The sequence below is a fragment of the Boleophthalmus pectinirostris genome, unplaced genomic scaffold (genome assembly GCF_026225935.1).
Source record: "Boleophthalmus pectinirostris isolate CB_2022bp ecotype Guang Dong unplaced genomic scaffold, ASM2622593v1 HiC_scaffold_17, whole genome shotgun sequence".
Classification (NCBI taxonomy): domain Eukaryota; kingdom Metazoa; phylum Chordata; class Actinopteri; order Gobiiformes; family Gobiidae; genus Boleophthalmus; species Boleophthalmus pectinirostris.
In genome coordinates, this window is record NW_026571115.1 from 17317016 (window position 1) to 17344719 (window position 27704).

Sequence of the window (27704 nt, forward strand, 5' to 3'; positions counted from 1 at the left end):
TTTTATTTAAAAAAAACTCATGGCCACCTTTTACGGTTGTGCAGCTTCTCCCACTTCTTATTGATTTGCTTTACTCTTTTGACTCCTGGTCTTGTCTTACATATTACGGCCCCAATCACCTCTGAATAACTGTGCTCTTGAGAAAAAATGTGTTGAACTATAGAAGTATAAGCTCCTATTGACTAAAGTGGAGTGTTGCTGTCTGCTCTGCCTCTGATTCTCATATCTCCTCTCTCCTTTCCTTGTTGGTGTAAGTGGATGCCTGTTATTTGCGTTAGTGGCTGCATCAGACTCTTTTTTTCCTTTTTTTTTCTCCTTGTGTCCTCTGTGTGAACCCTGGAACTAAACAGAGGAGCCCCATGTGAGAGCGCGGGCTGGTAAAAGGTGCTTCCCTTCTGCTGTGTTGTTATTCGGCAGTGGGGAATCGGAGCTGATGGTAATGTCTTTGGAGTGTGTGTGTGCGTGTGTGTGAAAACCATAGCGGCTCCTCTCCCTCTCCTCTCCCGCTCCCTCCGTCTCACACTCTTTTACTTAACCTTTCCCATTTCCGACCCATTTTTCTGGCTTCCTCCCTCCGTTCTTCTCACATCAAAAACACTTTGCATTTTTAAAACTCCATTTTGCTCAAGTGTAAAAATCACACCTACTTCCTACTCTTCGTACCACACGTCCCACCTTAATTGCAGGCACCTAAAATCCGCAGCTGAAAATTTGGACTCAAAACTCAATTTGTTTGTGAAAGCCATTTACTGTGTAACATATAATCACATAGGCTGAGAAAATATATTGTATAGCTGTATTTTGAATAGTGTTAACATGCAAAAATTGTTATAATTATATGTATTGTTTTGTTGTCCTTACAAATTGTATCCTGTCTTTCATTTGCTGTACTTAAAGATCCACTATGTAATTTATCTGGTGGAGAGTACACTGCACCTGCTTGTTTCCATGGAGATCTTAGTCACGGGTCAGATCCGGAGAGAGAACATCTTTAATGAAAAAAAAAAAAAAAAAAAAGATGAATATGGAACATTTCGAACAAAGCATAACACCTCCATGGAGACAAGCGAGTGACCCAGAAAGTTACACAGTGCATCTTTAAATCTGATTTTCTGAAGTTCATTTAACCAGTATAATTTAATATGTGTAATTCTAATTCAGGTTATTTTCTGTTTAATAATAATGAATGTTTTATCCTCATGTCTTATGGGATTGTGTGAACTCTTTGTAACTATGAAAAGTGGTATATATACTTAAATAGATTCAGTCATTAGAATAAAACAAGAAAGTAAGAAACACACAAAAAAGATGAATAAAAAACTTATAATTTTTGATTATAGTTTGCAAATATATTCTTCCTTTTTATTCTTGAATTCCACAGTAATATAATAATTTTATGCATCACTCACCAGTCTTTTTCTCCTCTGTGTCTCCGTAGGCATTGCTTCTTACCAATGTTTGGCCGACCAAGTCATCTGGAACCCACGAGGCCCTGACCTGAGCAACTGCACCTCTCCATGGGTCAACCAGGTGTCCCAGAAGGTGAGACCCGCTCCCCTCTCCAGAACACATTAGCATATCTCCAAGGCTAACCTCATTTACATGCATTTCAACTGGTCCTTCATTACCGCTCTACTCTTAGTACTTAATTAACTCCCCTTTTCACTAATATTCTTGAATTACCGCAAATTATTTTTTTTTTACAATCGCCGCACTTCAATGCCGTATGACTTTAAATGACTGACATCGATCCACAATATGAATCACTAAAGCGTGTGATTACATATTCTGTATTGAACACATCTCCGCTCATTTTCGCCAGTAATTAGATTTCCCTAAAAAATCATGAAGAAAACTAAGGCTCAATTTATACCAGAGAATACATGATTATTTAGTCATGCATAGCTTTGAAGAGATTTTTTTGACTGGAAGGCTAACATCCGTGCTCGAATCCATTATACGTTCCCCTTTTGGCTAAAATCAATTGCAATTGCGTTGAGGTTGCTAAAGGTGTAATTTGCAAATGAAAAAGCACTAGAGGGAATGAGAAAACTTCACAATGTGTTCTACATAGGCTGACTTATTTACAATTATGTGTAAAGGACGGGTAGTAAAGGGAAGCTAAAAGAGGCTGTGACTATGGATTGATTATTGCATTTCAAAGTAGTTATACGTTATTTAGAGCCTACACAAAATGATGAAATGAGAGTGGTGAAGTTATATGGGAGAAATAAATCATTTTAAACAGTTTTAAAATGTGTCCTCAGCATTTGACCCATCCTGTAAGGGGTAGTGGGTTACTGTAGTGCCAAGGACCCATCTCTGGATTTAGAGCTAGGTTTGGTTTGAACATTTTAGGAATTGAATATTTCCTTTCAGGGTAGTTATACATTATTTAGAGTCAACACAAAATAATGAGATGAGAATGCAGAGGTTAAATGGGAGGAATAAGGAATACACTTTTAAAATATGTACTATGCATTTGACCATAGACTGTATATATAAATGGTCATAGCTAAAGTGCGCCCCCGTGTTCCAAATAGGAAGTGCGCCAGAGGGCTCTTCCAGCTCCTTCTGACCCTGGCACCAATTGACTTACACTGGAATATTTTGGCCTCTCTCTCTGTAACTGCTGCTGTGAGCCTTGTCATTTGGTCTTAAAATGTTCGTATTAAGCCGCTCTGCATGATCTTGTTTTTGTTTTTTTTCTATTGTCCGTCAAAAAAGTCCTATTCAGAATATAGAGCCTGACTCCAAATTCACCCTGTAACCATTTGCATCTCGAGCTTCATTTGAGTAGGGCTGAATACTATGGGTGACATCACACTTGCTTAATTCACTTTTTTTATACAGTCTGTGCATTTGACCCATCCTTAAATGCCACTGGGATCATCTGTCAGGAGCAGTGGGTGGCCACAGTGCCCAATACCCATCTCCAGATCTGGAGCCACATTTGGTCTGGACATTACATCTGATAAAATTGACAATTTGGAGGGGGCAGCTGATGTTGGATGTTTTGAAGAATTAGTGGAGGCCATTTTGGGACGATTTGGACAGAAGTACCAATTTATGACCATTGAAGTGGATAATATGTCTTCAGTGTGGCACCAGTGGAACGTCTCGTCTTTGAAGTTGCTGAGCAAAAACAGGAAAGCATGAGAAAAATCTATGATAGATAAGACTACTCAATCTTCTCTAAAACTAGAGCTATCAAAAATTGGTGAAACATGTAGTTTGTTTCAACGGATAACTTCCACTCTGTCAGTGGGATTTTCAGAAAGTGCTGTTATAAAATAGGGGTGTGCAAAAATAAAGAAATATTGATATATCGTGATACTTAATTTGGTGATCCAGTATCGTTATCATGAGCTGCTGTATTTTTTGTATCTTTTTGCTTTTTTTTTTGTGAGCGCACTACAATTCTGTTGCTTATTTAATGTAAGGAAACTTGTATATCATGTGTAATATATTAATTATCACCAGATAGTGATAATATTGTATCATTAGGCCATGTATTGTGTATCAAATCGTGAGGGACCCAGTGATTCCCAGCCCTAATATAAAGACTCTAATGTTACCAAAACAACAGAAAGAAAAGAGTAGATTTATGTATAAGATAAGTATATCCATTGCTTCTTATTCATTACACACATTGATTGCATATTGAGCATAGATATTTAGAGAAGAATACAAATTCTGAATCTGTCATTTTATTGTTTATTGTTTTTATGTAGATAAAAAGTGGTGAGAATGCAGCCAACATCGCAGGAGAGCTGGTGAACCACACACGGAGCAGGATCCAGGCCGGAGACGTTAGCTCCACCGTGCGCCTCATTGAGCAACTCCTGGACATTTTAGATGCTCAGCTCCAAGCCCTGAGACCTGGCAACAAAGACCTGGCAACACGCAACTACAACAAGGTTAGACAAGCTACTGAAATATTAAAAGAGACATATTATGCAATGTTTATGAGCTTTTAGCTATGTTAGAATGTTTTTTTTTTCTTTTTCGTACAGTTGGTTTACTCAAAGATGGATTTTGTGTAATTCATTCGTGCTTGCATCATTTTTATTTTCAGGATATTTGAGGCATCAGTGCAAAAAAGAAAATCTGTTCTCACCTACAAAGATAGACTGTACAAAAAAGTGGTCTATGGGAGGGTGACGTCACCCATAGCGTTCGGCTTCAGTCAAATTAAGCTCAAGAGGCTAGCAGCAGCTAGGAACAAATTTGGAGCCAGTTCCATATTAAGAATATTAATTTATTTATGAACAAAATAGTGAAATAAAAACATCAGAGCGGGTTAATATGGACATATTGAGACCAAAATGACGAGGCTTACAGCAGCAGTTCCAGGAGACGGTTACTTTTTAAAAGTAGACCAGAGTCAGCGGAGCCAGAAGTGCCCCATGGTCACTTCCTATTTGACACATTTCATCTAGCGAATTAGTTATGTCCATTTATATATACCGTCGATGCCTATAACCTTTGTCTGCCCATTGCTCTGTACTTACTTTGGATTCAGACAAAAAGAAAATCTGTCAATACATATGTCAGTGCACATATCCACACACATGTTAAAAAAAACAATAAAATAACATTAGATAACATGTAAATAATGTAAATAACATTCCACTGCTTGCTGTGGAGAAATGTTACTATGAGGAGGCAGAGCAGAGCACAGTTTCTGCAGTTTTGAGCAGGCAATTAATGGACCCATATCTATCATTAAGTCATTTTAGATTAATGTTGCCGTTTACAATGAACAAAATGTGAAATAATGATCTACATATGCAAGAGTTCATCAGTAATACCAGAGTGTAATGTCTTCTTTAAAGGACCCATATTTAGCTATTTTCTGATCTATGTTACAATGTTCTATATGTTTTATATATAATGTAAACCAATAATAAAGGGTTATGCAAACATGTGAATGAAACAAAAATCAACTCTGGGTATATTTTGGTGAAATATCAATATCAGTACATGGCTAAAAGCTCACGAGTCAATTTTGTGGACCTTTGCAGACCATTAAAGTTAAATTATTTGTTTGTTGTCCTGAATTTTAATCTGACTTTCTATCTTGTTCTTCTTTTCAGCTCCAAAAGCGTGAGAGGACATGCCGGGCTTACATCCAGGTACCTTTTCTCTGTACTTACTGATGTAGTATGGGACAGCAGCGTGACTGGGAATAACCAAGAGCAGATAAATCCTGGACTAGACTAGTGGAATACTGTGTATGAGATTTCCGTGGCTCGTTGCTGCGTTTTATGATTTATACTGCCTTTGGAATCATCACTTACAAGATTTCTGGTTTGCGCTGAAGAGTAGTTGCTTGTGTTTGGCTATTGCTCCTCACAGACAGGATTAAAATGAGGCTGTAGTGTCCCAAAGCAGATGTGGAGTTTTTTCTCTGCGTTTAGGAGACATATATGTATCTGGAGTTAATGTGCAAACAATTTGTCAGTGTCTTTTTTTTTTGTTTTTCCAACAGCCCTAGAAGCAGTAGTAGTAGTATCTCAGGCAGTTTAAATTACTGTCAATAAATGCATTAAGTTTATTTTTTACTCAGTACTCAAGTATAAGGATTGAGATTTATTTGTCCTAATATTCAAGAACAGCACGAGAGTAAAAAACTTGATAAACAAAATAGATTTAATCTAATAATTTAAAGGTGCACTGTGTAAGCTTTCTGGTGGAGAGTCTGCCATCATCTTGTCTCCATGGTGATGTTAAATCTTTGACTGGGATGTTCCACAGTATGGTGTTAGACAAATACATATCTTGTAATTATTCAATTGGTGTTTGTTTTTTTTTGTTTTTTTTGCAAAACTATAATAAAAGCATGCATTATTACTGTGATCTGGCACACCTCTCCACAGATCTGACCTGTAACTCGTAAGAATATAACAATATCAAAATTAGGGGTGTCAAATTATCGCGTTAATTGCGATTAATTAATTACAGTCATATTTAGCGCGTTATGTTTTTTAATCGCGTTAATCTCATTTTTAATCTCTAACTTTAGTGTTTCTGTATGCGAGTTGCTTTATTATAAAACCTGTTTTTATGTGTTGTTGGGACAACAACACACACACACACACAAACAAAAAACACATTTATACATTTTTTTAATTTCGGCAATTCCACTCATTGTCGGAAACCCGCACAAAACACGCGCAGTAAGAGCGACGTTTACGGCGTCAGTCGCACAATGGACGAGGTCGAAGAGCCAGTAGAACAGAGGCAGCAGCGCACAGGTAAAAACGCATTCGTGTCTTGGAAATTATTCTCCCGACGTGAAATATAAAAGAAAATAACAAATATAATATCGCCTACAACTTAAATGTCACTGGTGAAAACAACCTGCATAGGCTCATGATGTCTGCACTACTGTCCTATAGTGACCTGCCACATGAGGCGACACACACACAAACACACACACACACAAACAAACACACACACACACACAAACAAACACACACAAACACAAACAAACACACACCTTCATCATCGTCATTAACCTGAGAACGCGTGGACCACGTTTCCTTCCGTAGACACTGCGCGGACACCGACGTGCTCCCGTGAGCCGCGTGTGGATCGTGTTTTCTCGCGTACGCTGCGTAAACCGCGCTTCCTCCTGTGCGCCTCTAAACCAGAACTAACACCAAGACTAAAACCAGGACTAATTCAGTCCAGGACTAAACCAGGACTAAACCAGGTCTAAACCAGGACTAAACCAGGACTAAACCAGAACTAAAACCAGGACTAAACCAGAACTAACACCAGGACTAAAACCAGGATTAATCCATTCCAGGACTAAACTAGGACTAAAGTAGGACTAAAGCAGGTCTAAACCAGGACTAAAACCAGGACTAAAACCAGTGATCTCATATATAAAGCATTTCTCTATCAATAATATTTTTAATATGGTTAAGGAAAGACTGGACTTTTTATTGTCTTTAAGTAGACAAAAGTTATTATGTTCAGATTTCCTCGTCTTTGCTACTTTACAACAAACAGTTTCTTATTCATGGAGACTTGGGCTCAACAGCCAATTTGGAGAGATTTGTTAAACAATAAATGACTTTATAAAGTCACTTTTTTAAATCTATATCAGTATTTTGATCTGCCACAATAATGTAATAATGAATTTAAATGAAAATACCTCAAATTGAAGGCTTTTCTCAGCAATTTTTAGGTGAGATTAAAATGAGATTAATTAGATTAATTAATTACAGATCATAATTAATTAATCTCTCAATTTTTTTTATCGCATGACAGCACTAATCAAAATCCCTCAATATGATATTCTTCGATCTGTATGTTACGGTTCGATATTTATTGCAATCATTTGTGGAGGCAAACAAAACTGTGAATATGTTACTTTCCCTTCTAAAAACGTCTCAGAAAACGTCTCAGAAAAGCCCTGAAAAAACCTTTGGTAGGGTTACAATATGAAGAATTACTGACAATACCAAAGGATCATGGTCTATGTAGTTCCCTCTTTTTTTTAGATGTTACTGCACCATAACAAGGGAAGACATTATTTGTATAGCACGATTCACACACAAAGTAATTCAAAGGGCTTTACAGAATACAAAATCACATTAAAATCACAAAGAAAGGCATCAAAATCACCATAGTTATTAATTTAAGTGAAGGTTCTTGTAATTCGATACATTGCGATGGTCCACAATATTATTGAGATCCTTCTGATGATACAATATCCCGATATTTTGGTTATTGTTACATCCCTAGTAGAGCTGGGTATCATTAAGAAGCTGCCGATACAATACATACCTTGATACATAGGACACGATACCATACATATCTCAATACAGTGTACTTTCAGTTTGATACGATATATTTCAAACGATTCAATATGGTCCCATAAAAAAATAAAGGTTAAATAAGGTTGTGATACTAAAAGTACTTTGTTAAACCACTTCTTGTGCAAAGTTAATATGAAACACACCCATTTTAATAATCAAAAAACATGAATATGTCAAATCAATCAATCAAACTTTATAAAGCACTTTTCATACACAAATGTAACACAAAGTGCTTTACAGTGATTAAAAACAATCCCACATTTCACAAATGTGTCGCATAAATGAGTTTCCGTCTTCTAAATAAACAACAAAAATTTAGAGCTGTAACAAAATAATTTTGTAAAATACACCAAAAAATACTCTTGGCTATATATCGATACAGCAGCTCACAATATAGTATTATATATAAAAAAAAAAAAAAAAAAAGTGTTTCTCACCTTCCACGGTGGTAGGTCTCTCTCACCCTCATTGAGCTCGGGTCCTCTACCAGAGGCCTGGGAGCTTGAGAGTTCTGCGCAGTATCTTTGCTGTTCCCAGTACTGCACTTTTCTGGACTGAGATGTCCGTTGTTTTTCCCGGTATCTGTTGTAGCCACTCTTCCAGTTTGGGGGTTACAGCCCCGAGTGCTCCGATCACCACAGGCGCCTTTACTTTCCAGGCTCTCTCCAGCTCTTCCTTGAGCCCCTGGTATTTCTCTAGCTTCTCGTGTTCCTTTTTCCTGATATTACCATCGCTTGGTATTGCGATGTCAACCACCACGGCTCTGCTCTGTTTCTTATCCACCACCACTATGTCTGGTTGGTTCGCCATCACCATTCTGTCAGTCTGTATCTGGAAGTCCCACAGGATCTTGGCTCGGTCATTCTCCACAACCTTTGGAGGTGTTTCCCACCTTGATCCTGGGGTTTCCAGCCCGTACTCTGCACAGATGTTTCTGTACACTATGCCCGCCACTTGGTTATGTCGCTCCATGTATGCTTTCCCTGCCAGCATCTTACACCCCGCAGTTATGTGCTGGACTGTCTCAGGAGCCTCTTTGCACAGTCTACACCGTGGGTCTTGTCTGGTGTGGTAGATCTGGGCCTCTATTGCTCGAGTGCCCAGGGCCTGCTCCTGAGCAGCCAGGATCAGTGCCTCTGTGCTGTCCTTCAGACCAGCCCTCTCAAGCCATTGGTAGGATTTCTTGATATCAGCCACTTCAGTTATGTTCCGGTGGTACGCCCCATGTAGGGGTTTGTCCTGCCATGATGGTCCCTCCAGCACCTCTTCCTCTGGACCCCACTGTCTGAGACATTCTCTGAGCACCTCATCTGCCGGGGCCTTGTCCTTGATGTACTCAAGGAGCTTGGATGTTTCATCCTGGACAGTGGTTCCCACACTCACTAGTCCTCGGCCCCCTTCCTTCCGGCCTGCGTACAGTCTCAGGGTGCTGGATTTGGGATGGAACCCTCCATGCATGGTCAGGAGCTTTCGTGTCTTAACATCTGTGGTCTGTATCTCCTCCTTTGGCCAGCTTACAATCCCTGCAGGGTATCTGATCACTGGCAGGGCGTAGCTGTTGATTGCCTGCACCTTGTTCTTGCCATTGAGCTGGCTTCTAAGGACTTGCCTCACTCTTTGCAGGTATTTGGCCGTAGCCGCTTTCCTTGTTGCCTCTTCGAGGTTGCCACTTGCTTGTGGGATACCAAGGTACTTGTAACTGTCCTCAACGTCTGCTATTGTTCCCTCCTGGGAGTGACACCCCCTCTGTGTGGACTACCTTCCCTCTCTTTGTCACCATCCTGCTACATTTCTCAAGCCCGAATGACATCCCAATGTCTGTACTGTAGATCCTTGTGGTGTGGATCAGTGAGTCGATGTCTCGCTCACTCTTAGCGTACAGCTTGATGTCATCCATGTAGAGGAGGTGACTGATGGTGGCCCCGTTTCTGAGTCGGTATCCATAGCCAGTGCGGTCGATTATTTGGCTGAGAGGGTTCAGGCCTATGCAGAACAGTAGTGGGGACAGTGAGTCTCCTTGGTATATGCCACATTTGATGGACACATGTGCAAGTGGCTTCCCCTTGGCTTCAAGGGTGGTTTTCCACAACCGCATCGAGTTCGCAATGAACGCCCTTAGAGTCCTGTTGATATTGTACAGCTTCAAGCACTCAGTGATCCATGTGTGTGGCATTGAGTCATAGGCTTTCTTGTAATCAATCCAGGCAGTGCACAGGTTGGTCTTACGGGTTCTGCAGTCGCGGGCGACTGTTCGGTCAACCAGGAGTTGGTGTTTGGCTCCCCTGGTGTTTTTTGCCGATACCCTTCTGTGCTGCACTCATGTATTGATTCATGTGCCCACTTATCTTAGCCGCAATGATGCCTGACATGAGCTTCCATGTTGTGGAGAGACAGGTTATTGGCCGATAGTTGGATGGGACTGCACCCTTTGAAGGATCCTTTAGGATCAGGATCGTACGCCCTTGGGTTAACCATTCAGGGTGAGTCCCATCCCTTAGCAGCTGGTTCATTTGTGCTGCCAGGCGCTCGTGGAGGGCAGTGAGCTTCTTTAACCAGTACGCATGGATCATGTCAGGGCCCGGTGCGGTCCAGTTTTTCATACCATGGATTTTGTTCAGGGAGGTTGCTGTGGTCTTCTCTCAGATCCACCAGCCACTGTGCATCGGTGTTATGTGATGCCTCCCTTTCCCATATGCCTTTCCAGTACCTCTCAGTCTCCAGCCTTGGTGGGTATGCTCTGCTGTTATTACCCTGCCACTGAGCGTACACTTTCGCCGGTTGTGTTGCGAACAGCCGGTTTATTCGTCTGGCCTCGTTATCTCGTGTGTACCTCTTTAGGCGGCTGGCCAAGGCTTGGAGCCTTAGTTTGGCAGTTTTGAGTGCTTCAGGTATGGGCAACTGGTTGTACCTCTTGGGCACTTGCTTTTTCATTGCACCTTTCTGGGCCTCTGACAGTTGGCTCACTTCTCTCCGCACCTCCTTGATTTTAGCCTCTAACCGTCTTTGCCATGGTGGGTATTGTATCGCATGGCTCCCATGGTTGCTCTTATAGCCTAGGATCACTGCTGCTGAAGTGTATATCAGCTCATTGGTTTCAGTGATTGTTGTGGTAGGGATCACTGTCAGTGCTGCATTCACATCGTCTAGGAACTTTCAGATGGTACTTCACTTAGCCTCATGTGTTCATTCGGGCCATGATCTTATCTTTCAGGTCAGTCGCTGCCTCGCTCAGCGTGATACTTATTGGGGTTTCGTACCCAATCTCTGGTTGGGGAGTTGTGTCAACTCCCTCTGACCTGGCACACTGGTTCCCCCTTGCCGTGGCATTTGTGTTGTACCTCATCAATCTCTAGTTGTGATAGCAGTTGCCGTTTGTGGATGTTGGAACACTGAGCTACTAGTGTTTGGCCGTTAGCTTGGACTGTGGGTATCGTAATAACCATTTCTCCCACATCCTGTTCATGTAACCCCTCTGCCTAGGGTTACTGTAGTAGTAGCATCCAACAGAGCCTTGTTCTCGCATCTCGCCCATTTCCGCCGTGTTCCAGTAGCCCATTTTTCATCAATATATATATATATATATATATATATATATATATATATATATATATACAGTATACAGTATACAGTATATATACTGTATCATCACATTAAACGATACGATATATTGATATTTTGATATTTTTGCACACCCCTAGTTCCTAGAAACTTGGCCTGGTGATGTATCCTGCTTGTCTCCATGGAGATAGTTCAATTTAATGCCGTAGTGTAGAACATTTCAGGAAAAAACAACATGGAGTCAAGCAGGTGACAGCCCCTCTACCAGAAATGTTATACAGTGCACTTTTATAATGTTGAAGTATACTTTGAATAAAAAACAGGAAATATAAAATTCAACACAATCAAGTATATATATTTAAAAAACATATGTATAATAAGTGCTGTGATTATTTTTTATATTAATTAAACCATATGGACTACAATAAATATCAGGTAAAGTGTCTTCAGTGAATTGTACCATAAACTGCAGTGGTAGTAGCAGTAATTACTTTCTACTATTAGGTTCTGTTTCATTAAAACTTCTTTGTCTAGTAGTATTAACGGTTGATGAAGAAGTAGCTCTTGTACTTGTAGTAGCACATCAGTATTCAAAGTAGTTGTGTAATGAGGATTTTCTAATATAACTGTTTTGCTCCTTACTATATCAACATATTGCAGTTGCATTTCCCTGGAGTACAGTCCTTTTCTCATATTCAGCATATAGGATCTTTGAGTTAACACCAGCAGCCATATGCCACTACCCTATAATCTCACTTTTTCCTTTTGCTCCTACGATCGAGACTGACTGCGTAATATTGGCCCTATTTGTGATGCACAAAACAGCACAATATCTTTGCCTTCTAGAAAATGCAATTTACTCACTGTATAGAAGGCAACAGTTTGTGCTACTACGCCCCCTCTTGCTCTGCTCTTTCAGTATGATTGCAATATATGTACTTCTGAGAAAGCAGTAATCTAATATGATGAAAAAGGTCTTATGTATGTATGTGTGTGTGTGTAGGGATGTGGGATGCAGTAGCAGAGTATGCGCTAGTGCCTTTTCTGTGTATCTTGACCTGCCTGCAGTCTAAGCCGTAATATGACACCCATCTTCAGATCTTGCTGCAAAATGAACGCAAAGGCTCCTGCGTAGTAAGCAAGCCAGCTATTTGTTTTGTCACCAGCTGCAGCATAAGCACAAAGATGAAAAGATATAGGCAAAAAAATACAGTCTTCTTCTCCTACACAAGATAGGGTGAATATTGTAAGGCTAAATTCATTTTAAAGAGATTTCACAACAGTCAATCCTTCATTTTGAGAGGCCTGAGCAGGAGAATTACCCGATTCATCAAGCCGGCTACTTCAACAAATTGGATAGTGGATACAGGCGTCCGAATGGCCATTAAATGAATTGTAAGTGTGAAATAGAATAGTAGATGTCTGACCTGGAAAAGTTGTGAAAGTAATGATCAGAGATATTGAGTTTGTGTTCTGAAGAAAACTGAAACCTGTGTTAGATTAAAATAGGCTGAGCCTACTAAAAATAATAACTGTTTAGACTACAGTATGTAACCTTTTTAGCCAAAAAATAGATTAAAAGAAAAGCTTTACATTGCATTGGTTTTAAGAGAGAAAGATTGTAGCTAGCAGCAGTAAATTGTTCTAACATTGAATTTTGGAGAGTCTGTAATTCTTAAATCACCAGGCAAGTTGAATAAACACAAAAGTGTACAAAAAGTAGTCAAATGATTTTTAGAGCAGAACATCTTTTCTTTCTTTTACCAAAGAGGCTTTGCAAGATTACTACTTTTTAGGGCTTGGAATCACAGTGTCACTCATGATTTGATACTCAATACAGGGCTCAAGATACAATGTTATCACGCCATGGCGATACATACGATAATCAATATATTGCATATGATACTGTGATATACTGCTGTTTTTTAAGAACCAAATACATTTTAGCAACAATATTTCTTTGTTAAACCACTACATGTGCAAAGTTAACATGAAATACATCTATTTTAATCATCAAAACAGACAGTATGCCATGTGTACTGCATGAACAAGTTTCCCTATAGAAAATAACCAAATTGTACATTGTACACAAATTGTGAACAAGCACACCTCTCCATAGATCTGCTGTCTTGCTTGTCTCCATGGATATTTCAATATTTTTGCATATCCCTACTACTTTTTACCATTTGTTAAATTATATAACAGTCATAAATAGTTATTGTTATTGTGATAGTCAGAGGTTGAGACAGCAATAGCAACAGTAAGGTTCTGTTTTATTAGTGGCCATAGTAGTAGTAGTAGTAGTAGTAGTAGTAGTAGTAGTAGTAGTAGTAGTAGTAGTAGTAGTAGTAGTAGTAGTAGTAGTAGTAGTAGTAGTAGTAGTAGTAGTAGTAGTAGTAGTAGTAGTAGTAGTAGTAGTAGTAGTAGTAGTAGTAGTAGTAGTAGTAGTAGTAGTAGTAGTAGTAGTAGTAGTAGTAGTAGTAGTAGTAGTAGTAGTAGTAGTAGTAGTAGTAGTAGTAGTAGTAGTAGTAGTAGTAGTAGTACTACTAATAGTAGCAGTAAACATTACAACACTAAAGCATTTTTTATTACTATCACTCCAATGAATGCATTTCTGCTGCTCCTGCTACTACAACAACTAAAGTACTAGGACTAAACTGTTCAATTACGTTTCCTGCAACTATTACTATGGCTAAAATGGGCTACTAGTAAATACTACAATTATTACTACTCCAGATACTCTTTCTGCAAACCCAAAAACACGCAGTGACAGTGGCACAGTAGTGACTTTGTTCCTCACCTATAGACTTTCTATAAGAACCTTTGTAATAGTACACACAATGGCTAATTACGTAGGAGTACGGCACAAATGGAAACGTTAGCTGATAATTACGACGTTGCTAATGTTAATAGCACTTCCCGAAACAGTGTTAATGAAGCAGAGTCTCATGATTAGTTATCACTTATCTGTGAATTGCATGCAAAGCACTTTCTTAATGAATTGTTCTTGATTAAGTCGGAATAAGTCATTAAACGACACAAAACCAATCATGATTTAAAGTCCACTGTGGCCATTTGAATGACAAGAAAAGAAAGTTGCAGTGTAAGTTCAGTGCTGGTCACGTCTTTGTTTAGAGGTTCTTTGTGTGTTTGGTACAGTTATAAAAATAGTTACAGTTTACAGAATAGATTCGATATTTTCTTTTCTTTTACATAATCAAGCTGTTGCTCAAAGGAAGACATATCTGTAGGCCTTGAAAAGTATTGGTTAAATGTTTTCTATATAATACAAACAACAGGGAAAGCTCAAGCTCGTGGAGGATATTTTGAGTAGTATTTAAGTCAGAATAGTCATGCTCTACTTCAGGGACAAATCTGCTAATAATTCACAAAGGTCTGTCCTGTAATAATAAAGAATCTGCTAGAATTAATTATGTCTTTGACTAAACTTTGAGTCAGAATCTCGCATTGGAAATCTTTCAACAAATTTGTTCTTCCTTGTAATATTGCTGTAACTTTTTGTTAAAGGTGTAACTTTTTGATTCGATGTTTTCATTGCTCATTATCCCTTCAGAATCGTTTTACTATAAGATCTGAACTGTAACTTGGCCTGGTGGAGTCACCTGCTAATGCCATACTGTGAAACAATCCAGGGTGGGTCAAAGCAGCACAGAACTTCCCAACAGAAAAGTTACATAGTGCACCTTTAAGTTTTTCTTTTCTTTCTTTCCCTTTTTTTTTTTTTTTTTTCATGATTTCACCTCTCACAAAAAGATAAAAACTGTGTTATTTATGTTGTTTTTTCCCAGGCCGTGGTTCAGATCGTAGATAACCTTTTACGTCCTGAAGCGCTGGAGTCGTGGCAGGACATGAACAGCACAGAGCAGGCTCACACTGCCACCATGCTGCTGGACGTCCTGGAGAAAGGGGCCTTCCTTTTAGCCAACAACATGTACGCTAACTACTTCACTGACCACGCCCCCAGCATCGGTAAGCCTGCCCAATACTTACACTTTCAGAGGTGGGTATAGTGTCCAATCACTGAACAAGCGTGAATCACAGAATTATATTAGTCAAGCAGAAGTAAAACTTAGATTATAGAAATCATGATTATTCATGATTTAGAATTAAAGATACTATATGTTAGCCAGGCTGGCACCACCTAGTGCTTTCGCTCATTTTGATTTCTCTCCAGCGACTAGGACAGGAATCGGAATACACTAGACGGTTTGCAAGAACCCCGGAAGTGCGAGTCCGGGCACCAGCCAATCAGCAAACAGCCATATATTCTGTGTTGGCACTGATTCCCAGATTGAGGATTTAAAGCTGGAACAAAGAGAATGTTTAGTGAATTTTATCAAGGCAAAAGACTTTATTGCCCTTCTTCCTACGGAAAAACTTAATATACCAGTTAGCCCCATTAATTGCGCATTACATACTTCACGACCAAATAGCAGCGATTGGTTAAATAAAAAATAATAATAATAATAAAAATTTTAAAAAGACGGTTTCCACGAATGAACCCGGCTGATGAATCAAGCCAACAGTATGTAACTTTCTGGACGAGACATTCCATATGAATATAAAGATACGCTGTGCTGTGAAAGATTATAACCCAAAGGAACATCACAGTAACTTTTTCAGTGCAATAAAAACAACCAAAATTAAAAAACAAAAAAATTCATATAATCAGCATACACGTTTTCTTAATGTATAGGTTTATTCACAGTGAGAAGAGTCAGTCAAGAAAGGGTACAGTTACTTCAATAAAAATACTTGAGTAGAAGTATTGTATGATAAATATACTCTTACACTGAGGGCGTTTCCACAACATGTTTCAAGCATCTACCTTCAAATGCAAAGGGGCATTTGAGGGCATTCATCTAGAGGCATTTGGTGCGATTTTGATGCCGTAGTCTGAACTGAGCATTAGGAGTAAAGATAACTGTACCCACCTCAGTATACTAGCTACACACATTGATTACATGTTACAACAACTTTTTCCATTTACAGATTTAGAAGTACATGTTCTCAACACGGAGATGGAGCTTCAGGACTTATCTTTCCCTCAAAACTACGCCAGCGACAGCGCCATCCAGCTCTCTGCTTCTACTATTAAACAGTACAGTCGCAACGGTCAGCACCTCCCGCCTCTCTTCTCCCTTACACAGACCTGACAAATCACCCTGCCCCTCTGCACTCTCATATATGTCGCCATTTGCATTTCCATGAAAGCTTTAAACAATCTGCATGCAGTTGACTAAGTTATTGGTTCATAATAATAGGCTAATCAGATTAACAAAAGCGCTGAGACTATTCCTTTTCTTGATGGTTTCTTAACAGCAGTCTTAATAGAATAGCTTGGGAGGCGTGTAGATTACAATCGGGTGCACAGTCTGACAGAGCTATCTCAGCACTCTCTCTCCTCTGTTCCTCTCTCTCTTCCTTCTCTCCGCCATCTTATCCCCCTCACATCACCCCCTCCTCTTTCACTATCCCCCCTTTCCTCCCCCTCCCCTGTCTCCGCTCTGGCTCTGTGGCGGGAACGAGATTAGAATGATTGAAACAATGCACATGAAATATTCATATGGAATAATAGGAGATCTGTGAATGCTTGAGGGATGACTGTAGCGTTGCCCTCCACATTAAATGGAGCTCTCTTGCACCAGTCAAAATGAAACGCTCTTTACCATCGCTCCAACCTTCACTAAGTCCCCCTCTCTGTCTTCCCTCTCCCAGAGTCATGTCACTTCCCCCTGTCTATCTCTGTCACTCCAGCTACCATTACCATATTATACCCTCATGCACATACATTTACTCTTATATCCTCCTACCACAATATATTGATCTCACCGCATCTACCTTTTCATTTTTTAAAAAGGGCCTCACTTCTTTTACATCTTTCACTCACGTCCAGGGCAAGTGAAGGTGGTGTTTCTGCTCTATAAAAACCTGGGATCATTCCTGTCGACGGAGAACGCCACGGTAAAAATGGAAATGGAGTCGAGCCATGACCGGAGGCGGCTGGCGGTCAATTCCCACGTGATCGCGGCATCCATAAACAAGGAGTCCAGCAGAGTGTTCCTCACCGAGCCAGTGGTCTTCACATTACGGCACTTGCAGGTAGGGCTGTCAGAAGTATCGGAAATCAGTTATTAATCCATATTCAAACTATTATTGAAACTAGGGCCGGGATTCACAGTGTCCCTCACGATGCGATACTCAATACATGGCCAAATACATTTTAGCAACCATATTTCTTTGTTAAACCGCTAATTCTGCAACGTTAATATGAAATACATATGTTTTAATCATCAAAACAGCGAATATGCCAAGTGTATTGCATAAACAAGTTTTCTTTCACTAAACAAGCACCAAAATTGTAGTGCAGACACATAAAACATGCAAAAAATACCAAAAAATAGTCTTGGTGATATATGGATATAGACACTCATGTTAATGATATTGTATCACCAAATTTGGAATCATGATATTTCAATATTTTGATATTTTTCCACACCCCTAATTGAAAATACACAACATTTTAGCTGATATAAATACTGAAAAACATAAATAGATATAAATATAGTAAATTTTAAAATACTAAATACAAAATCAAACCAAAAATAGGAAATTACACCAGTTTTGTAACTTTAACAGTTATTCCAATGCAATAAATGATGTGACTATCAAATTGAAATGAGCTTTTTTAATTAAATTGTACTGAGTCTTTGTAACAGACGAGCAACACATGAGAAACACCATGTTACACAAATATCCCTGTCATAATTTGCTTTGTGAGTCATGCCTCTAAATTGTGATTAGTGTCAGGTTTTAGTGATCAAAATCAATTAATGAGCACATTTAACTAAGATGCGCCAGTGAAGTCTGCTTCAAAGAAATAGATATGTTGACAGGGTTTGTTGAAGGAAATAAACATGGGCTTTTGTTGATAGAAATTTGAAACTGAGAACTGAGAACCTCAACTGAAAATGCTGTATTTTATTACGTATCTACAATTAAATTACGATTTTCACTTCAAAATCTGTTGTCATACATACTTGCCATTTCCAGTAGTGAACCAGAAAATATGTCTTTGGAAGGTGCAATATTTGTTTGCTTAGTGGTCCCTTGCCTGAATAATACTATTGTAATGAAAGAACAGTAAATGGAAAGTAGGCCTGTCACAATAACAATTGTTAAAGCATGATTAATGGCTACAGTGTAATATTGCGATAAAAAATAATATTGAAACTACTTTATGTCACCGACACAAAAATGAACATTATAAGGGCTGAGCTAAACAACCTAAATAAAGTGACAGTTAACCATAAAAGTTACTTATTCAACCCTCTACAGCTCAAATCTGATCGTAAGTACAACAAAAATAACAAAAATCTCCCCATTATTGCAAAGAAAATGTACACATGCTTATTATTGATCCCAAAATACAGTACATTGTTCTAGCTTTCATGTATTGAATGATTGAATTGGGAAATCAACATATTAAAATGAGGTTCCACTGTCAGTTCTGATCAGTCTAAACTGTATGTATTTGTATAGACTAAACCAGTTCCTCTAAACTTGTCTGGTTTTGATTTCACAGATGGACAACTACCACACCCCAAACTGCTCATTCTGGAACTACTCGGAACGCTCCATGACGGGACAGTGGTCGTCCCAAGGGTGCAGGCTGCTCAGCTCCAACAGCACCCACACCACCTGCTCCTGTAGCCACCTCACCAACTTCGCCGTGCTCATGGCCAGCCACGAGCCAGACGTGAGTTCAGCTATGTGTTAGAAACTTTCTGTTGGACTGCAAAATGTTCCTGTATATATGAGTTTGTTTGTTTTTTAGCATTTATTAAAACTAAACAAAATCACAAATATCAAAAACAGTTGGGTGTAACATTATCTGAATTAACATTTACAGATCTAGACAGTTACATATAAAAATAAAAATATTCCATTGTTCTATGTCCCCACAACAGACTGTAAAAATGGACATACTAAGCTTCTAGTCGCCATGTTTCAAATAAGGAGCATGGGGTGCCTCCTGCTCCATCGACTCTGGCTTCAATTGACTTTACATTGAAAAATGATTTACCCCTCATCATTTTGGTCTTAAAAAATGTTCGTATTAACCTGCTCTACATGATCCTGGTGTTTTTATTCTGATATATTGTCCATAAATAAATTCCTGTTCCTAATATGGGACTCTTTTTGATATAAGATATATCCTGAGCATTGATTAATTGACTTACATGAGGCTGGGTGTAGCACTGACAAAACTTAAAAAATTATTAGGATCTGATAGTAAACAGCATCTAAATCCAGTCCGCTCACTCCCATTAGTTAAGTCAACTAATATAAAATTAGGTTGACAAAAACACCATTGACCGATTAATCTACTAAACGACTATAATTTATCCTTAACATCTTCTACATGCACAGTATTGTCCATCGTCCTCTCCTTCCACATTTTCAGTGCAGGAGTGTTCATCTCTCTCCACATTTTCAAAATTAACCAGGCGCACCAGTCCAGTACTTATTACTCTGAAAAACGATTTGCTCGGATAAGGCTCTTGTCCCTCAGCCGACACAGCTTGGGTGACTTGGGTATAGGTCACATAACTGATCAGATTATTTTTGCTGAGAGGAGTTCAAGCTATATACGTCTACACAGTGATCTAATAGTCGTTACCAATATGGAACATAGCAATTCCCGAGCTTCAACGTCGTACAACAAAAACAAAAAAGGAAGATATGAGATGAAACAAATATAAATATACATAAAACAATCTATAAGGAAGTAAGAGAGGTTTTATATACTTTTGTTTTCCCTTAAAGAAGTAATGTATGCAGGTTTTCAGTATCACATGGATTCGTAGGTTGACATGGTCTTTGTTTTGATGTCCCCATTGATGTTATTCAGGAAAGCGTACAAATACATGTCGCGCTACTTGCATCTGACAACAACATGAATTTAAATACGCTGTCTTCTCTCTTGTCTCCACACTTTAGCTCTTTGCATATATTTACAAATATTAAGTAAATCAACTTTTTTTCTTCTCCTTCTGTCCCATTGTTCTGCCTGTCCCGCTGCTTATTCCACCCACATTCGTCTTGTCGTCTCTGGTGACATTTTAAACATCTTTTCCTCTCTCCTCCCCCTTGTCTGGGCAGTACCAGGGCCGCATGCATGAGCTGATTCTGTTCGTCATCACCTGGGTGGGTATAGTCATCTCTCTGGTGTGCCTGGCCATCTGCATCTCCACCTTCTGCTTCCTGCGTGGACTCCAGACTGATCGCAACACCATCCACAAGAACCTGTGCATCAACCTCTTCATCGCAGAGCTGCTCTTCCTCATCGGCATTGACAAGACCGACTATCAGGTGGGCTCGGAGCACTCAAGCAAAACCACATCATGGAGTTTAAAGATGTAACTTTTCTGATAAACATACTTATTCCCATGGAGACAAGAGAGACCACCTTTCTCACTGAAATCATGTTTTTCAAAATATTTTTCAGCAATAAAGACACTTAATAATAATAATTAAATAAATGCTTTGATTGATTGATCAATTTAATGCCTTACTATGGAACATTTGTGGCTAAGTAATACACTGTCCATTGAGATAACCAAGTTGGGAACCCTTCAATAGAAAAGTTATTTAGTGTACCTTTTAAGGTATGATAATTACAATGTTATTCACAACAACAACAAAAAATTTACATGATGTTTTAGTTGTTTTTGTTTACATTTTAGGTTTTGGTTCTTAAACTTATGAGCCAAATGAGCACCTCGAGTTGGATTGCCAGATCCTGTGACTAAAAGCAGTTTACAATACACCCAAAAGTGCTCTCTGAGACATGAGTTGCCCTCTGTGTAATCTAATTGCATTCTAGGTTCAATTGTGATTATTTTCCCATTTTATGTTGCCGACAGTCTTCACTGGAACATAAACTGCTGCCCTGGATATACTATTTCACTGCTACCTGACACTCTACAAATTCTCCTTTTTTCAAAATGTCCCTTATGAGACAGCAGAATGAAATAGGAAATTGTTGGTGACAGATGGAGTTTCATTTCACCATATTGTAATAAAAACTGCTGTGAAATAATACATGAATTCTCAGAAAATATGCACACATGTCGGCACTTCTTTTATTCTAATGAAATATTGATGTGTCCAATTTTCCACCACCTTGATTTTCATTGCATCAAGTTTAATCCAGCACAAAAGCTCACAAGATAGTGTTTTCTTTGTGCTGGTAACACGTGTGGGTAACTGTTGGGCCATATCTAATACATATGCAAAATGAATTACTGTGTTACGGTAATCTAGCGCTGGGCAGGTGGTGTCACTTGCATTATTTCATACAATTTGGATTTTACTGTAAGTAATAGCAGTTGGCCAATCCTTTTAGTAATCCTTACCAAAATCCTGGCTCAAGATCTAGAGATAGTTCCCTTTGGCACTGCACCTGGCCATATTGAAGGATGGACAAAATAAATTGGACATTGTGTTTACTACTATAACAACAATGGATAAGATTAAACAAACAAAATGATTAAATAATAATAATATATATTCATACTTCAACTTTTTTCATTTTCTTCTTTTCTATCTTCCTCCCTCTCTTCTGGTCTGTCTTCAGATCGCCTGTCCCATCTTTGCCGGCCTGCTCCATTTCTTCTTCTTGGCCGCCTTCTGCTGGATGTGTCTGGAAGGAGTGCAGCTCTACCTCATGCTTGTCGAAGTCTTTGAGAGCGAATATTCACGCAAAAAGTACTACTATCTGTGCGGGTACTGCTTCCCCGCACTGGTGGTGGGCATCTCCGCTGCAATAGACTACCGGAGCTATGGGACCAAGAAAGCGTACGTGTGAATCCAGGCCTTTTTGCACCTTTGCAGATTGAGAGGAGCAGGATTATGCTATTCCCATGATCGGAGATGTAATATTCAGAAGTGTGTGTGAACGGTCCTAGCACGCTCCCCTGTGGAACGCCTTTTTCTGAACACACTTAGCCAAAGCCCTATGATTAGCTTTCATGAGATAATCCGCAGAGACAGGGAAGTGGTGTGAGCTCTGTGATGTGTGTGTGTGTGTGTGTATGAGTGCGTGTGTGTAAAACTGTCTTCCTCTCCTCTGTGCCACTGCAGATGCTGGCTCCGAGTGGATAACTACTTCATCTGGAGCTTCATTGGGCCCGTTTCATTTGTTATTATGGTATTAGCCCCTCTCTTTCTCTCTCCTTATTTTTTATATCACAGTCCGAGAGAAATCTTTATCGCCAATGTGGTATCATAGAGTAGACCGTGTGGAACCGTAACAATGGATAAAGAAAGGTTTCATAAATCAGAAAAAACAAACAAAAATTATCACTTGTCATATTGGGCTTACCTTATAAACTCATATCATATTCTTAGCTGAGTTCAGGGACCATGTACCAGACTTAGCTGCACCAGATTTAGCTTCTGTCTGCAGTTCCAGGACAGGTGTACACACAATAGATAAAAAATACACATAACATTATCATTACTCTATACTAACTAACTACTTATTGATATTAGATCAGGATAATACAGTAAAAACGTCAAAAAACAATTCAGTTACATCCCGTTAATACTTCTGGATCTGAACTGTGGCTATATATATATATATATTTTTTTTTTTATTATTATGACAAATATACATGGTACTGGTGAATGTATTTGGAATATTAGTTATCCTGTACTTTTTCTGAATACGATTGTACAGTCTCGTGCATACCTACAGACATTTAAATAATTGACTGTGCTTTTCTCTCTTCTCAGCTCAACCTAATGTTCCTTATGGTGACATTACATAAGATGATTCGTAACTCCTCAGCCCTTAAACCTGACTCTAGTCGTCTGGATAACATTAAGTAAGCTCCATTTATTAACCCACTCTGATTAACTATTTATAATGCATGTTTATTATGTATATATGCTGCTACACATATGATAAATTATGCAGAATAATCTTTCACTCAAGATTTTGGTTCAACAATTAATATTTATATTCCTATCCAGAGATACAGTGAATGTGGATATATTATAGAAATGTATTCAGGAAACTCCCCAGTGGCAAGGCCTATCAAGGGTTGTAATGCAGCAATTATTTGTTTTCATCATGTTATATCTTTCTTTCCCGAACAAATTGAGTTTTGTGGATAAACAATAAATAATAAATCAACCAAGATCAATTAAACGATGCAAAAAAACATACATACAAATACAACTCTACACCACAAATCATTAATAAACCAGCATACATATCATAAAAGCTGAACTTGAGTGGTTTAGCTCATAGCGTGACCACTGTTTTCCTCATTCACATTTGGGTTTTGGGTTGCCAGTTTGTGTATTAGCCACCATTAGTTCAATATTGACGAGTGGGTTTGCTAAACAATGGGAGCGCAATACTACAACATGCTATTAGCTAATCAATCAATGTTTTCCCATTTGTAAGAAAATAGCAAAGCAATGTTGTTTGTCAGTTTAGCAGGTGTTGTTACATAGGGTTAAATAATGCCATGGCAATAAAATTAACAGCTATTTCCTCTTCAGATCCTGGGCACTTGGGGCCATCACCCTGCTCTTCCTCCTGGGGTTGACTTGGGCGTTTGGGCTCCTCTTCATCAATGAGAACACAGTGATCATGGCCTACCTCTTCACCACCTTCAATGCTTTCCAGGGCATGTTCATCTTCATCTTCCACTGTGCTCTGCAGAAGAAGGTACTGCCTTAAATCTGCTTTTGTGAACTCATTATTTTATGCATGCCTTCTTTTATCTTATCATAGTTTATATCTTACTATTATTAGACACTCAACACCAGACATTGCCCCACTTTACTTAAACATCTGGCATAAGTAAGATGTGCTGCTGGTTTGTTAGATTATCCATATTATTAGAGAATGAAGCACTATATTCTTGTTATTTAAAAATATATTTAAGTCAAGAGTGTCAAAACTATGGCCCAGACCAATTGTCGTTAGCTCTCAGGCCTTCTGCTGAAACGTCCCAATTTATTACAGATCATATTATATTTTTACAGCAAATTTAAGTCATTTCTAACACTGTAACATCAATAACATTACATTGCATTATAATATAGATGTACAGTTAATGTTCCAAGTCAAAATGTATCCATTTGAATCACTTGTCTGTGGCCCACCCCGTTGAATATGTTGCAAGATGTTGGCACGCCTGGTTTAAGTGGTAGTGAACAGTAGTGCAAATGAGTCTTATTATTATAGCTGTGCGTTATAATATTGGTTATATTATGGGCTGCTTTATAGGCATCGATAAAAGAGACAATACTTTTCCTAACCTTTGTTTCTATTCCTAGTGGAAATGGAGGGGTTGCTGTGTGTTTACATAATCATAAAAAATCTATTATATCAGAGAAAATACAAAGGAAAACATTAATTTGACTGCAACAACAAAGAAGACATCAGTACTGACAAAAAATCAATATTGAACAATCCCTACACTGCAAAAAGCAATATCTAAGAAAGACTTCAGTTAAGAGCTTTTTACTTTATTTGCGTGGATTCAGCTTGACAAGTAAAATTATCTACCAGTGGAATAAGTGTGTTGGTTTTTTTTTTCAGGTAACATTAGATTTTGTTTCTTATTTTAAGTACAAAGAGTTGTTATTTATTTTTATTTTTTTTATCTTAAGTGTAGCAAGATGTATTTTCATATTTTAGATACAAAAAGCCTTGTTCCATTGGTAGATCATTTTACTTGTCAAGTGAAATTTGCACAAATCGTGTTTAAAAACAAATTTAATTCAAGCAATGTTAACTTGGCTAGATTAAAATTTTTGCAGTGTACAGTGCTATTATAAACTTTCTTTCAAACAAATACAACACACTAAAATACAACATTGTCCAAAGTATACAGAGGTAACAGTGTGGCATGCCTGTATGCATGTCTTATTCATACAGCTCCTATTGCATTAAGTACACTTCGCTGTAGCTACGTGTTAAAAGCTTCTCCTCATGCTACTGAAAGTGTTTGTGTTTACGAGTGCAGCCCTGTTTTCTGCAGGTCCATAAGGAGTACAGTAAGTGTCTGCGTCACTCGTACTGCTGCAGTCGCACATCCACCAGCAGCTCCCATGGCTCGCTCAAGAACTCCGGCCTCCGCACCAACAACCGCTACTACAGCGGGAGCCAGGCCCGCCACGCAGCCGCACACAGACAGGTAAATACACTCCGAACCTGTCTGCAGTCATATAGCCAACTCCAGACTCTTAAAGGACAGTATATTTCAATAGCATAACAACAACAGAAATGTATCTCAAAACTATGCGCTATGCAACTTTTCTGGTGACTCGTCCCCTATGTGCTTATATCCACGGAGATGTTGTTGCTTTGTGCGAAATGTTTCAGAGTATGGCATTAAACATATCTATTTTGCATTTATTCAATTGCAGATGTTTTGCTGTATGCATTCTCACTGCAAGTAGGGTCACTTCTCTACAGATCTGACCAGTAACTCGGCGTGGTAGCACTACACGCTTCTTCTTTCTATGAAGATATGTTTGATGCCATACTGTGGAACATTCTAGGCAGCGCAATAATATCTCCATGGAGACAAGCAGTTGACATTCCACTAGAAAAGTTACATAGTGCACCTTAAATTATAACACCCCTGTGAAAGAAACATTTTCAGTAGCTTCAGTTTTGGGATACTCTGACCTAATCAAATCATTTCAAACCTTATTTTTTCCTCGCACAACATTTCACCTCCACAGCCTAATAAATGTGAATGAAAGGTTATGCCTGATAGGTCTAAAAATAATAGATTTCTATTGTATTATAAAAGACTGGTTTGGGCACATATGTCGCCTTTTTCTTGGCCACTCTCATCCCCACTGAGGTATAAGGTTGTTTATTCCTTTTTCTTCGACCGAACAAAACCAAATCTGCTTGTGTGTCAAAATAATTTCTTCACAGGAAATGGAGTTGCCTCAGTACAATGAAATGAAAAATCTCCTGATGCTATCTTAACTTATTTCCAAGCTTGGACAAAATGAATAGGCGTATAAAAAACAAAGAAATATCCTGCTGATATATGCTACACAGATATTTTTTTCAAGTATCACAAATAATATCAATGACTGATTACACCCTGCATGACGCAAATCTAATGTTTCATCTCCTTCTGAAATATCCAAACGCTTTTGCTGTAAATTTCAGAAAATGTGTATTTGCCCTAATCTGCTCGATACTCCTGTGATTTGCTTTTATGTGGTATTAACCGTCAGCTGCGTTCATTCAGCTAGATGACTCATTAGCAAAAATATCATTGAAGTCGCTGCATTATAGATAGAAACTGGCACCAAATGTGGAATTACTGTACAACATGCTGCGCCCCACATACACCCCGGTCTATTCTCACAAACAAACAAAGGCTTCCTGTAATAAGCCCCGACCTCACTACAAATGTATCTGCTGTTGCAATCGTGTCAGACTTCTCCCGATTATTAGGCCCCTCTTGATAAGGTGACACAACATCGCGCCTCCTTCGACATTTCGCCTCTCCCTCTCCACCGCTGCTCTCTGCCTTGTTTGCCATTGTTCTTAGCGGATTAGAGCGACCCCCGCAGTTCTGATTACAGCAGCCCCACTGAGTTACAAAGTCTAGCGGCCAACTTCCTACTGTATGTGGATAACTTGTCTTTTTTCGTGTCTGTGTCTGTCTCTCTGTCTGTCTCCCTCCCACTATTTCTTTCTCTCTCATTGCCTCTCTCTCTTTCTTTTTCTATTTCTCTCCCTCTTTACATTTTTACCCCTACCACCTCTCTCTATTTCTCTCTACCTCTCCACATCTCTGTAACCTCTCTCTCTACCTCTTTCTCTCTTTGCCTCTATCATTTCTCTGCCTCTCTCTACCACTACACCTTTCTCTTTCCATCTCACTCTCTCTCTACATCTTTTTCTTTCTCTCTTTACCTCTCTATCTTCCTCTCTACCTCTCTCTGTACTTCTCTCTACCTCTCACGCTCTCTCTACCTTTCTCTACTTCTGTCTACCTCTCTCTACATCTCTCTACTTCTGTCTACCTCTCTTTACATCTCTCTACCTTTCCTACATCTCTCTACTTCTCTCTACATCCCTCTACATCTCTCTTCCTCTCTCTACATCATTCTACTTTTCTCTACTTCTCTCTACATCTTTCTACCTCCCCCTGTCTTTCTCTCTCTCTCTACCTTTACCTCTCAACCTCTCTTTTCTTACCCCCCTCCCTCTGTCTCTCCCTACCC

At 38.9% G+C, this 27704-nt stretch overlaps 1 protein-coding gene across 1 annotated transcript in view; it reads left to right on the forward strand.

Annotated features, from left to right (window-relative positions):
• Positions 1-27704, forward strand: part of adgrl1a (adhesion G protein-coupled receptor L1a) — a 93654-nt gene that overhangs the window by 58986 nt on the left and 6964 nt on the right. The window contains exons 9-21 of the mRNA XM_055152407.1: positions 1439-1542; positions 3735-3920; positions 5100-5138; positions 15203-15383; positions 16407-16529; positions 17311-17516; positions 19000-19173; positions 20580-20789; positions 22057-22277; positions 22563-22629; positions 23217-23308; positions 23994-24162; positions 25484-25639. Of these exons, the coding sequence (XP_055008382.1) occupies positions 1439-1542; positions 3735-3920; positions 5100-5138; positions 15203-15383; positions 16407-16529; positions 17311-17516; positions 19000-19173; positions 20580-20789; positions 22057-22277; positions 22563-22629; positions 23217-23308; positions 23994-24162; positions 25484-25639 (1928 nt within the window). The remainder of the gene's footprint in view (positions 1-1438; positions 1543-3734; positions 3921-5099; positions 5139-15202; positions 15384-16406; positions 16530-17310; positions 17517-18999; positions 19174-20579; positions 20790-22056; positions 22278-22562; positions 22630-23216; positions 23309-23993; positions 24163-25483; positions 25640-27704) is intronic.